The sequence below is a fragment of the Petaurus breviceps genome, unplaced genomic scaffold (genome assembly GCF_028583685.1).
Source record: "Petaurus breviceps papuanus isolate PSGF00001 unplaced genomic scaffold, PetGlider_PUasm1.0 37, whole genome shotgun sequence".
NCBI lineage: Eukaryota > Metazoa > Chordata > Mammalia > Diprotodontia > Petauridae > Petaurus > Petaurus breviceps.
In genome coordinates this window covers 16,549,059-16,562,473 of record NW_027186296.1, presented here as the reverse complement: position 1 = coordinate 16,562,473, position 13,415 = coordinate 16,549,059, and the positions used below count along the sequence as shown (strand labels likewise).

The following is a 13,415-nucleotide window of genomic DNA, read 5'->3' as shown; positions in this document are numbered from 1 at the left end:
GACAATTCTACTTCCCCATCTCTCTTCTCCTTTCCACTCATGGCAGACCCTCCTTACCTTTCACCTGGACTATTACAGTTGTCTCTGAATTCATCTCGCTGCTTCTAGTCAGTCCCCTTCCTAATCCACCCTCTTCACAACTGCCAGAATAATCTTCCTAAGGCACAAGCTTGACCATGTCACTCTCCTACTCAAAATCTCCAGTGACTTCCTATTGCCTTTCAGACAAAACATGAACACCCCAGTCTAGCATTTGAAGCCCTCCCTAATCTGATTGCACCCAGAATTTCCTTTATGTCATTCCCCTTTACATGCTTTATGTCAAAGCCAAACTTCCTTATTAGCTGTTCCTTGAACTCACCATTCAAGAGCTCATCTCCTTGCCATTGGAGACTATCTCCCATGCTTGGAATCCACTTCCTCCTTACTTATATGCCTCTAGGAATCCTTGACTTTCCTCATATTATCTTGAATTTATTCATCACTTTACATACTATATCTCCTAATAGCATGTAAATTCTTTGAGAGTAGAGGTTATTTTTATTTTTGTCTTTTTATCCCCTATTGGAGAGGCAGCACATATCCTTAAGAGAAAACTGGCCTGGGAATCAGGAAGACCTAGGTCCAAGTTTCTGAAGAGTTTTCTTAACCTCTCAGTGCCTGGAGTATCTCTCAAAGATTTTGAGTTACAGAGAAAGTGCTCATCTGCACTGGTAGAAGGAATTTCCTCCTTGGGAGGTCCATATAACAAAGAAATCAGCAGAAGTCTGGACTTAAAAAAACCAAAATCAAAAAACCAAAATAAAAAACTCCCAGTACCCTGTACATTGAAGGCCCATAATAAATATTTGAATTAAATTAGTTGAATCAATACAGTGTACTCTCTACTGGCCTACTTTTTTACTTTAATTAATGGACATTTAATATTCGAGTCCAAGACTAACTTCCCTTGTAGGCAGAGTGGGTGACTATCAATGTGGTTTTATTTTGTTTTGTTTTGTTTTTTGTTTTAGGTAATGATGAAGGAGCTCCAGACTTGAAGTCAGAGGACCTGGTTTCAGATCCCATTTCTACTCTTCATGTTGTAAAATGTGCTTGTCAAATGTAGTGTCTGAGGCTGTATTTGGAATTAGGTCTTGCTTACTTGAGCCCTAGCAAGTCATCCATTGTGCCATCTGCTGAGGCACCAGTGTCCCTTGGGTGAGTCCCTTTGCTTGCCTGGGCTTTAGCTTTCTCATCTGTAAAAGGATAAACTCGGTATAGATAATCTCTGGCATGCATTTGAACTCTAAGTCTTATGTATCTATAAGGGGCAGCAGGAAACATTTCACTCATTGATAGCTGAAATTATGCAATTGGTTATTTTTTATTTTTGTTAATTATCATCCTCTCCAGGATCTCTTTTAAAATGTTCCAGGGGGAAGTAACCCTACAAGACCTTGATGTGGATGAATTAATGAATTTATCAAATATCTTTCCTTTGGTGACAGGAGAAAGAGAAATATGGGGAGTGAGGAGAAAAAGAGACAGAAAGACAGACAGACAGACAAAAACATAAAGAGATAGAGATAAAGAGACAGAAGTACACAGAGAGCAAAAGAGACAAAGTCAGAGACAGAGAAAGAAACAAAGGGGAAAGAGAGTGAGAGAGACAGACAGAGACAGAGAGAGACAGAGGCAGAGACAGAGACAGAGAGAGCTCTAGAGCACACCTTAGGTCCCTGGGTCCAAGATACTGAAAGAGAAAAAAGAAATATGAAGTAGAGGCTGAGGATACCACAGGCAGCTAGTGGTGCAGTGGATTGATCACTAACTCTAGAGTCAGGGAGACCTGAGTTCAAGGTCAGCTGCAGATGCTGAGTGATTCTGGGTAAGACATTTAATTGCTATTTGGTTCAGTATCCTCAACTGTAAAATGGGAGTAGTAATAGCACCTGCCTCCTAGGATTGTGGGGATTAAATGAGAGAATATTTGTAAAATGTGCTTGGCCAATAGTAGATGCTACAGAAATGCTTACTCCTTTCCCTTCCTTTCACATACAAACTATGTCTAATTAACTGTTTAGTCCAGGTTAGACCTCCTTAGCTTTGCTTTGTAAAGCCCTTGATGCATTGATGCAAATAAGGTAGTCAGTATATTTTAAGCTGATCTTCTCAGTGCCCAATTCTTAATATTTTTTTCCCAAGAGTTCATTCAGAAGATTTACAAGTTCTTTCAATAATAGGTGGTGGAGTGGGCAGAATGCCATACTTAGAATTAGGAAAATCTGTGTTCAGGTCCCTCTTTAGACATTCATTAGCTGTATGTCCTTTGACAAGTTTTACTTAACCTTCTCTTAGTTTCAGTGTCTTCATCTATAAAATAAGAAAGTTGCATCTTATGGCTTTTAAGGTCTCTTTCAACTCTAAATCTGTGATCCTATGACCTCTTCTGTTATAATGGGAATAATTTGTCCAGAACAAATTTGCCACAGGCAAATTGGACCTGAACCCAAAATGACATGTATTTTTCCCCACTTCCCCAGCTGAATAGAAAAGACACATAGTCCTGGATCATATGATTGGGTTGCAGAGGTCAGAGTCTTTGTTTTGTGTATTAAAGGTTTGCTTGTACTTCAAGAATAAAAAAGAAAGTGTATTTTCAGTGGAAAGCAGCAGTCACAAATCAGAATTAGTGTTTCTGTCTGCTCCTTTAGATTACTGTTTCACAATGTGATCAATCTTGGCCCATTTCCATATTAGCTGCAAACCAAATTGTAGACTCATAAAACAAAATTGTTTTTTTTTCCTTGCAAGAGATGGATTAATCTCTATTTTATGAAACAGTCTCCAGAAATTACTTTAGTTGATTAGTTAACTGATGATGTTTATTTTTAATAATTCTTGCTTTACAATTCAGTTATTGCTACCATTGTTATTATTTCAATTCTACTGCTAAAGTTTCCCTTCTAATTATTGGTTATGATATAGAGAAGATCCTAGTTTATCAAAAGCCATGTCAGTAGAGCTTAAAATCAGTCAGATCCTATTAGCCTATAAAGACTCTGAGTATGAATGGATGATAGGTTAGATATTTCAGGGCAATGGATTTTTTCCTTACAATAACTTCTCGAAGACCACATCAATTAAGGCACAGAAGGGTTTTCATTTATATTAGTGGAAGGAGTATTGCTGTTGTTCAGATGTTTCAGTCTTGTCTGACTCTTCATGACCCCATTTGGGGTTTTCTTGGCAAAGATATTAGTGTGGTTTGCCATTGCCTTCTCCAGCTCATTTTACAGATGAGGAAACTGAAGCAAATAGGGTTAAGTGACTTGTCTAGGGTCACATAGTTAGTAAGTGTCTGAGGCCAGATTTTAACTCAGGAAACACCATTTAGCTGTCCCAGTGGTAGGAGTACACACACTAAAATAATAGATTTGCAATATTGAAGCTTTGTTATTCTTTTATTTTTTTCTTTTTAGAGGGGGGAGGACAGAGCAATTGGGGTTAAGTGACTTGCCTGAGGTCACATGGCTAGTAAATGTTAAGTGTATAAGGCTGAATTTGAACTCAGGTCTTCCTGACTCCAGGGCTGGGGCTCTATTCACTGTGCCACCTAGCTGCCCCTGTTATTCTTTATGTATGTATTTATTTTGGGAGTTCAGTTATTTTACTGGAGTGAAGAAATCCCTTCTGCCAATGGAGATCAGCAACTACAAAGCAATGTATAGTCTTTTAGAGTTGTTTGAAGAGGTGAGAGGTTAATTAGAGACTTGTCCAGAGTACAGAGCTTTTATGTCAGAAGTAAGACTTGAACCAAGAACCTCATTCTGAGACTGGCTCTTTTCATTTACTATGCTATGAGGCTTCTAATACTATAGGATTTCTTAACCTTTTTATGTCATGGACCCCTTTGGTAATCTGGTGAAGTCTATGAACCCCTCCTAAGAACAATGTTTTAAATGCATAAAATAAAATATATAGGATTACAATGGAAACATCATATTGAGATACAGTTATCTACATATTTCTCAAATCTAAGTTCATGGATTCCCTGAAATCTATCTTGGGATCCCTTGAAGGGCTTAGGACCCCAAGTCAAGAACCTCTGCTTTTGTATTTGATAACAATAGCTAGCCTTATAACATGGGCCATTTAATGTAAGTGGTCTCATTTAAGAATAAGGAAATCAGGGTAAAGCCATCAGTAGAGGGGAATTTTCTCCTAACTGATGAATAGTTTGCTTTTGTTTATATTTCTAGCATTTAGCTGGACCAGGGTTACAGTTACAGGTCAACAGAGAAAAATTATATTTGGGGGATGTCTGTATATATTTTCTATCTAAGAAGCAAAGTTGAGTACAAATAGTACCTACCTTGCACCTGTAGAACTTGAGAGATGTCAAATCCTTGGCTAATTCTGACAATAACCACACCAATCTCAAAGTCGAAGGCATCACTGAAAGTAAAATCAACATAAAATCATTGTTGTATCCTAGAAGGGACATTTCAAGCTGATATCATTGAAAAAATTTCACAAATAATTAGGTCTTCAAAAATTAGCCAAAAAAAAAAGGAAAGCATTCCTATATTTAAGATCAGAGAATGTTCAGACTAGAAAGTACTTTAGAGATAATACATGATGGGAGGAGAATGCATGGGGAATCATGAGATCCAGATTCAGATACCAGCTGTGCCATTTAGCCTCTGTGTGTCAGTGAGCAAATCATTTTGCATCTTTTTCTGAACTTCAGTCTCCTCCTTTCTAAATTGAAGGCACCATTCTGAGGATCTCTAATATACAGCTCTTTCCAGCTCTGTCATTTTTGGTTCTGTGTTTCTGTGACTCTATTGTGTAATAATCTGCTTGGCCACCTGTCCCTGGGTCCTACTAGCTGCCACAGTGCAGGGCTTCAACAAACACTTCAAAGCTCTGCCCTGTCTCAGACTGTCAGCTGGTGGTTGATGTCCTCACTAGGGTCTCTAAATATGACAAAATGATGTTTGTTGAGACCAGCCTTGTCATACATTAGCTGACTGCCAGATGGCAGTGAGAACCAATAAACAGCACTGTATTGACTGCAAGGTTAAATGTGCCTACTGATAAAACCTCAGGACAGTTTCTCTAGGTTTGTGAGATTCTGTGCCGTTTTCTCTTTCAGGAATCTTTTGTAAGGCGGAACATTTGTCTGCTCCCTGGGGAGGAGTAAAAAGTTCTGGGGAATCTCTACTTGTCTGTGTACCTACCCGAGTCTGCAGGAGAAAGTAGCCTTCCGATAAGAAAAGTCAGGATGAGAATTTACTTCTGAGAAAATTTAACCCCTGGTTCTGCTGGCAAGTACATGTCTCAGAGAATCATCCCACACTGTCTGTTCCCCTTGGGCAGCAGGATAAAAAGCAAAGGATCTTAGCATATTACGAAAAAGGTAGGTACTCAGGTAATAGAAGCAGCAGCAGGGACATGATAGCAGAAGGGGGCACCCAGATTTCAACTTTGGGGAGGGAGATTCAATCAAGGAAATGATTAATGGGTTCTTTTAGCTTATTCTGTTGAATAAATATTTGTTAGGTGAGATTGAGAGGAAGGATAGTGTAATGATTAGAGGTCTAGTTCTTTTTTTTTTTTTAACTTTTTGGAGGGGGGGAAGGCAGGACAATTGGGATTAAGTGACTTGCCCAAGGTCACATGGCTAGTGTTAAGTATCTGAGGCTGGATTTGAATTCAGGTCCTCATGATTCCAGGTCCAGTGCTCTATTTACTGTGCCACCTAGCTGCCCCTAGAGGTCTAGTCTTGGCATCAGAAAGAGCTGGGTTCAAGTCTTGCCTCTGATATATCTTAGATTGTGATCATGAGCAAATTACTTATGCTCTCAGGGCTGTTAAGCAGTTCTCAGGGATTTTAGTTGATAGAGAAGTCATTGATGTGCCTCATAACAGGCAATAACCAAAATGGATGAGGTCCAGACAAAGTAAATGGTGCATTTAATTTCAGAAGGTGAAGAACTTAAGCTTATATTTTTCAGTTCACCAAGGGATGAAATGCTCAGTTAAAAAATTCACAGGCATGTTATTAAAGTCATTTCACGTGCAGGCTGCCGATGTATAGCCACAAGTATAATTATCATCTGGATTTCTAATCCAGCAGAGAGGATGAGGGATTGGACTAGTTTAAAAAATATTTAGTATGTACAGAAGGCTCTCTTCTCTATACAAATGGCCTGGTTCTATCATAGCCTCTAGCACAGAGTAGAAGGACAGGACTTGCCTAGCCACTAGCATACGGTACACAAAACAAGAAGAACCCTTTCAGTTTGGTGGCTTAGACCAGGAAAGATGCTGGAGCATACTCTACACTCTAGCTTCCTGTTACCTTATGGTGAAAGCCTCCTTAGATATAAAAGCCAGGGGGAAAAAAACCCAACCCCACCCCCCAAAACTATGACCATGATTAATTAGGCTGGACCTATAAGAAGCAGTCAGCTAATTTCCCATAAGCTTTTGGGAGAGGAGAGAAAAAAAATATTCCCTCTCTTGAACTTCTGGAGTATGTGCTCTTTGGTGCAAATCAGACAACTGAACCAAAGAGTCTTTTTGTTTCTTGTTTTTTAAAACAGGCCTTTTACTTCATTGGCTGCCAGCACTGAAGTATCAGTAACTATGGGGAAATTGGGGAGCTATGGTCACTGTACACCTTGAGTAAGAGCAGGGACTGTCACTATCAGGAAGAAATTTATAGGTGTGGGGAAGTGCAGGTGCCAAATAGGGCCACCAGCAAGTGATGGCATCTGAGAGAAGAGTCAGAGGCCGTCTATAAAGTACAATGTGAGCACTTTACTCACACTGGAGATTGTAAACTGACTGCGGAAATTCTTCTGGCACAGAATGTGGAGAGCATCGTGTTAACCCTGTGGAGGAGTGGTGACTTCGGACTTGGTCTAAGACTTGGGTTTGGCCCTGCAGCTCATGGTGGTGGTGGTGGGGGGTGTTTAATGCCCTTTTTGAATTATGTGGCTTCCTGTCAGCTCTGCCCATGAGAGTGGAGTGAGTACTGTCTCTATATGTTTGCCTTCTAGAGAAATGGATCTCTGGATAGCCCTGCTGACTTGGTCTGTTCTCGGGTTTTGGTATTGACTTAGGTGAGAAATTATAGGAAGTTACTGTCATGTAGCATCTTGTGATGATAAGATTTGATACTATGGAGCTCTTACCTGATTAATATACTTCATCAATTATGAAGGTATAATAATAGGGAGAAATAATACTCCATTAGGCGTATCCCACCAATACTATAATAATCACATTAAAAAAATCCTATGCCCAAATCAGTTTACATTACACTAATACTTGCACCCTTCAGAAGGAGACAGAATTTAGGAGCTTTCTTATTACATAGGGGATCTTAAGGCAAAGACCTATTAAGTGAGTCATTCCAGATTCAGAGGAAGTCAGAGGCTGGGCTAGGGCTGACATTTGAACTTTAGATAGTCAATATTCCTCTTTTATGGACAAGGTTATCTGTTTGATAATTCTGTAGATATGTTATATTGGGTAAAAACTCAAACTTTTTGAAGCTGAAGTTTGAAGTGGCATGAAAGGAACAGTTCTCACCTCCTCTAGGACTTGGGAATATATGATGTTTTCATTAGTTGTTTTTTGTTTGTCTTAGAGAGAATCCAGATTATCTTCAGATTATGTTTTTCTTGGGGTAAAAACAATTCAACATGGCACATGCATGTCTTAGCACTGTCCTGATTAGGATTTTATTACTTTTTTTAAAAAAAGGAATATATTTAAAAGTCATCACTTACTGTATAATTCCCACATAGTTCTCAATCTCTGCAGGGGGAGCTTTCCTCCAGTTTTTTTTAAATCCAATCACCATAGTGTTTGGTTTCATTCTGCCCAAGCCCGAGGCCTAAATAGTACATAAAAACATGGACACTCTTTACCATACATATAAAACACTGCAGCAAATGAAAAATAATGATCCAAAGATCACTGAAGTAACGTTTTAGAGATTTTGAAGATTAGATTACATTTTAGTGTGTGTCCTTCATGCCCGTACCCAAGCATAAAATAGAAAGATTAGTTCTAAATCATCTCAGCCATAAATGGTTTTTAGATGACAGAAATGTAGCTTTTCTAAATTAGCATTCATTTGCATTTCTTCTGACATAACACTCATTAAAATGGTTCAATAATTTAAAATCAAGAGAGGGTTGGTTTAGTGGCTGGCATGCTTATTGTAACAGAGTGGTACCAAGCTCATTTCCAATTGTAACATCTGTAATGTCGCTAGTAATGAGGTTCATCTTTAGATTTCTGACACAGAAAGGCCACTAAAAGATGAATCTGTGGCAAGGGTTGAAATGGAAGAGGGGCATATTTCCAGAATCAAATCTACTCTACTGAGCACACTGTATACACCAATTCCAAATCTTCCCATTGGTATCCACACCTACACTTAATTCCCTTTTGGTTACATGACCTGAATACTAGTTCCATCAGCTAATACTCTGAAGTTGATTTGAGTGATAGAAATATGTGCAAATATATTTGTCATTCAGCTTAATCAGAATAATTTGAATCTCTCTAGTCTAAATGTAGATCTACTTGAAGTAACTTTATTCATCTCTACTCTGGTTTGGACCCTCTTGTCTTCTCCCTCTCTATTATTTCCCTTGGAATCAAGCTCCCATGGTTTCAGTTATCACGTCTTTGCATATGACTCTCATATCTGCTTGCCCATCCCTAATCTCTTCCCCAACATCCACTCACAATACATCTGCCTGATAGATATCTCAAACTGGATATCCCATTAACATTTTCAACTCAGTGTGTCCCAAACAGAAATCATTATTACTATCTATTAACAATATAATACTTATTTATGAAATTGACAATTATGAGTGGAGGGGTTAGCCTAGGCAAGTGGAGGTTTTACCTCCTCATCAAAGAAAAATAAGGACATAACAGAATTAAGAGGAGTTTGGAGGTGCAGCATGGGAGAGAAAAGGATGGATTCTATTTTATCAGTAAAGTAGGAGATGTCTTCTGGGAGGAGGAACAAAGAAGGTCTTAGGAGAGACACGAATGTTTGGAATAGCCATGGTGGAGAGTGTGATAGAATGATAATAAGGGGGAAATGAAAGTATTGCTATACATCAGCAAGGGCTCAGTTGAGATTAGATAGCATAAATTTGTGGTAAACCCATCTGGCAGAATTGTGTGACTTTATCTAGGAGTGTTCAGCAACATATGAGTAGGAATAGAGAAGGCAGATGATGGCCATGACCTGGGATTCAAGTTTGGCAGTCTGTCCTGTCTTATGACAGGACAAAAGGAGAAAACACTCAAAGAAAGCTGGACACATATGGTTGAATTGAATACAGTCAAGATTGTGAGAGATGAAAACAAGAAACAAAGCTATCACTCTTTGCAGATTATATGATGATATACTTAGAAAATCCTAGATAAATTAAGTAAAAAACTACTTGAAATGATAAATAAATTTAACAAAGTTGCAGGATATAAAATAAATCCACATAAATCCTCAGCATTTCTATATTATTACTAACAAAGCTCAACAGCAAGAGATAGAAAGAGAAATTCCATTTAAAGTTACTATAGACATTATAGAATATTTGGGAGTCTACCGGCAAAACAAACCCAGGAACTATACGAACATAATTACAAAAGACTTTTCACACAAATAAAGTCAGATCTAAATTACTGGAAAAACATCAGCTGCGCTCTTCCTTTGAGCCATCCTAGGTAATCATTCAAAGTGGTGAGGTACTCTCCTGATCCAGAAAACCCCACAAAATCATGTAAGTCAAGGGGTTCAAATCTCCAGGTCCACTTCAAGAACACCCGTGAAACAGCCCAAGCTATCAAGGGCATGCATATCCGAAAAGCGACCAAGTATTTGAAATATGTCACATTGAAGAAACAACGTGTTCCCTTCCGTTGATATAATGGGGGAGTTGGCAGGTGTGCCTCGGCTAAGCAATGGGGTCAGACACAGGGTCGGTGGCCCAAAAAGAGTGCTGAATTCTTGCTGCATATGCTTAAAAAATTTAGAGAGTAATACAGAACTGAAGGGTTTGGACTTGGATTCTCTTGTCATTGAGCATATCCAGGTTAACAAGGCTCCCAAAATGCGACGGCGTACTTACAGGGCTGGTGGTTGAATCAACCCATACGTGAGTTCTCCCTGCCACATTGAGATGATACTTACTGAAAAGGAATGGACTATTCCTAAACCAGAAGAGGAGGTTGCTCAAAAGAAAAAGATATCCCAGAAGCAACTGAAGAAACAAAAGCTTATGGCATGGGAGTAAATATGACATTAGAGTGCAAATAAAAGTGAAATGAAGCCATTTGTTACAGTAAATATTTTTAAAGTATTTACTTTCTTTTAAAGTGTTAATCCTTACCCCAAAATGTCAAGCATGTGTTCTGTTGCCTTTTTCAACAAAAAAAAGTTTGTTGCTCAGTTTTAACGGCTAGATGTTCTATAGCAGCAAGAGCATTGGATTTGTGATGTGAACCTGAGGTTGAGCCTTGGCCCAACATGTAGGATAGCATTGGCAAATCATTTGTCTCCCTGAGTGTGCTCATTGGTAACTGATAATAGTGGAAAGAACATGGCATTAAGGATTGAAGGGCATAGCTCATTTCTATTCTTTACTATAAATAGCTGGGGATGATCTCTGGGTTTTGGATTAACTGAAAATTAATTGAATAGCCACTTCAGTCACAGTATAGTCAGTGCAAGAGTTCTGAAAGGTACTGACTACTGTATGTAGTCTTCCTTTGCTATTGATTATATTCTTCACCTTCAACTATGGCATAGTGGGAACGATATGAGAAAGAGTGTTGGACTTAGCATTAAGTGGGGGTTATGTCGGCATAGGCAAAGGCAAAGTTGAGTGAGCAAATTATGTGCATTTGCTACAAAACACTATATAAACATTCGATTTTTTTTCAGTAATTGAAATGTTGTGAAATGCATTCCTTCATTGGAGATGAAGGTCTTGTCCAGCTCTTAAATGCTATAATCCCATTAATATCATAGTACATGTGCATAATCCATAAAAATATATACATTGGGGTCATGGGTGTATACCTCAAATTTTTAATATCAGTATATACTCAAAAAAGTTGCGATTCATAAAAAAGCTTAACTGCTCTATCTCCAGTCTTATTTCCTTCATAATACTGTGAATCTGAAGTAGGGTTCTGTCATCTTAATTCCCCACCATAAGTGCTAAGATAAGTTAAATAGATATTTCTGACTGTAAAGCTTTAACTTTACTGCTTTGTCCCATCTCTCATTCTGTGATACAAACTTAAAATAGGTTGGTCACAACATAAAAGCAATAGCATATAATTAGAGAAATTAATACCTTAAGCCAAAAACTAGGGGTTGGAGGTCACCTAAAGTTTAAACATTATTTTCAAACACCCTTAAATCTATACATATCTTCTCTAACAAATACTAATATTTTTACCTTTTTGGAAATTTTCTAATGTCCCTTCTTCCATCCTTCAGAGCCCAGTTCCAGCCTCCAGACTCTTCCCTTCCTCTCAAAAGAGTAAAGGCGAACTGGCCTCCAAAGTACATCTCCAATTTCCACGCCTCTTGCCCAGAATACGCCCCCTTCTTCTCTTTAAAATGGGTTGCTCAAAATTCAACATGTTTGCCAGTAGAACAAATTACATAGATTGGAGCAAATGGAAGCTAGTGACTTTATGAGAAATCAAGATACTATTAAACAGATCCAAACCAGAGTTGAATAGAAAATTTGACCTTAAGATACAAGAAGCAACAGAAGCATAAGAAGAGACTATAGAGAGGAAATCATCTTTTAAAATAACAGGACCCCAAATATAAGAAATCCTGGAAGAGGGTCTTGCTGATTTTTTCAGGGGTCCTGAGACTGTTCTGCAGGCAGAGTGAATTGATGACACTGGCAATGTATATTGTGGCTTTGTTAAGCTTTGTCTCCCCAGGAACAGAGATTGCTGAGAACTTGCATCGGGTCAAGATAAAGAAAAGACCTCTCTTTGGGCATTAAATGCTGTGATGATATCTTAACTTTGCTGTAGTGCAGGGGTAGATGGCCTTTGTACTCTCCACTTCCCCTTTTGAGAAGGTGCTTGGTGTTAACTGATGATAATTGTAATTCAGTTGTGATCCAGGGGTGGGAAACTTGACTTTTTGGTGCTCTGTGACTAACCAAATGATGATAAATATGCAAAGTAAAACAAAGCAGTCTCCTGCATTGATGATGTCCATAAATATATAGGCATTCTGCACTGAGACTCCATTACCTTTCTTTTGAGAAGTAATTAGCCTGCTTCATCATCAGTCCTCTGGTTATATGATTGGTTATGGTGTGGATCAGAGTTCTTAAGTCTTTCAAAGTTATCTCTATAATTGTTATTCTTGTACTAATTTTTCTGCTGGTTTTGCTCACTTCACTTTGCATTAGTTCATACAAGCCTTACTATGTTTCTCTAAAACCAACCCTTTCAACATTTTGCAGTAAAATAGTAATCCATTACATTCATGTCAGTTCTTTTTCAAAGAAAATTTTACCAATATAGAAGCATTTAGACCTCTTATATCCCTCCTTTCTGAACCATGCTTTCCCATCCAATAATTTCTCTTCATATTCACTTTCCCCAACTTTTGCAATGAAATGCCAAATATAAATAAATGTTGATATGATTTAAGAGCCTTATCAAGTACGTGATAGAATTTCTCATTTTTAACAAATAAATTGGTACTTAAGTTCCAATTATTTTCAGAGATTTGTGTATGTGTGAATGTAGTTTGTACTGTAATATGTGATGACCCAACATCGTATAAAAATATTTTTTTTGTCTCCACATATACAATAAAACCTAATATATCTAAAAAAAACCCCCAACATCAGCTGCTGGTGGGGCAGGCTGAGCTAATATAATAAAAATGAAAATTCTGCCTAATTTACTTATTCAGTGCTATACCAATCAAACTACTAAAATTTATTTTATAGAGCTAGAAAAACTAATAACAAAATGTATCTGGAAGAACAAAAGGTCCAGAATATCAAGGGAATTAATGAAAAGAAATACTAGGGAAGGTGGCCTACCTATACCATATCTTAAATTGTATTATAAAGCAGCAATCATCAAAACTACTTGGTACTGGCTAAGAAATAGAGTAGTGGATCAGTGGAATAGGTTTGGTACACAAGACACAGTAGTCAATGACTATATTAATCTAATATTTGATAAACCCAAAGATTCCAACTTCTGGGATGAGAACTCACTATTTGACAAAAACTGCTGGGAAAATTGGAAAATAGTATGGCAGAAACTGAGCATAGACCAATATCTTACACCGTATACCAAAAAAAGTCAAAATAGGTGTATGATTT

At 38.0% G+C, this 13,415-nt stretch overlaps 1 protein-coding gene across 3 annotated transcripts in view; it reads right to left on the bottom strand.

The window, feature by feature from the left end:
• Positions 1 to 13,415, bottom strand: part of SLC12A1 (solute carrier family 12 member 1) — a 138,376-nt gene that overhangs the window by 36,043 nt on the left and 88,918 nt on the right. For all 3 annotated transcript variants that reach the window (XM_069097987.1, XM_069097985.1, XM_069097986.1), the window contains exons 19-20: positions 7,791 to 7,897; positions 4,358 to 4,440 (exon numbers count right to left, since the gene is read on the bottom strand). In XM_069097987.1, coding sequence (XP_068954088.1) covers positions 4,358 to 4,440; positions 7,791 to 7,897 — 190 coding nt within the window. The remainder of the gene's footprint in view (positions 1 to 4,357; positions 4,441 to 7,790; positions 7,898 to 13,415) is intronic.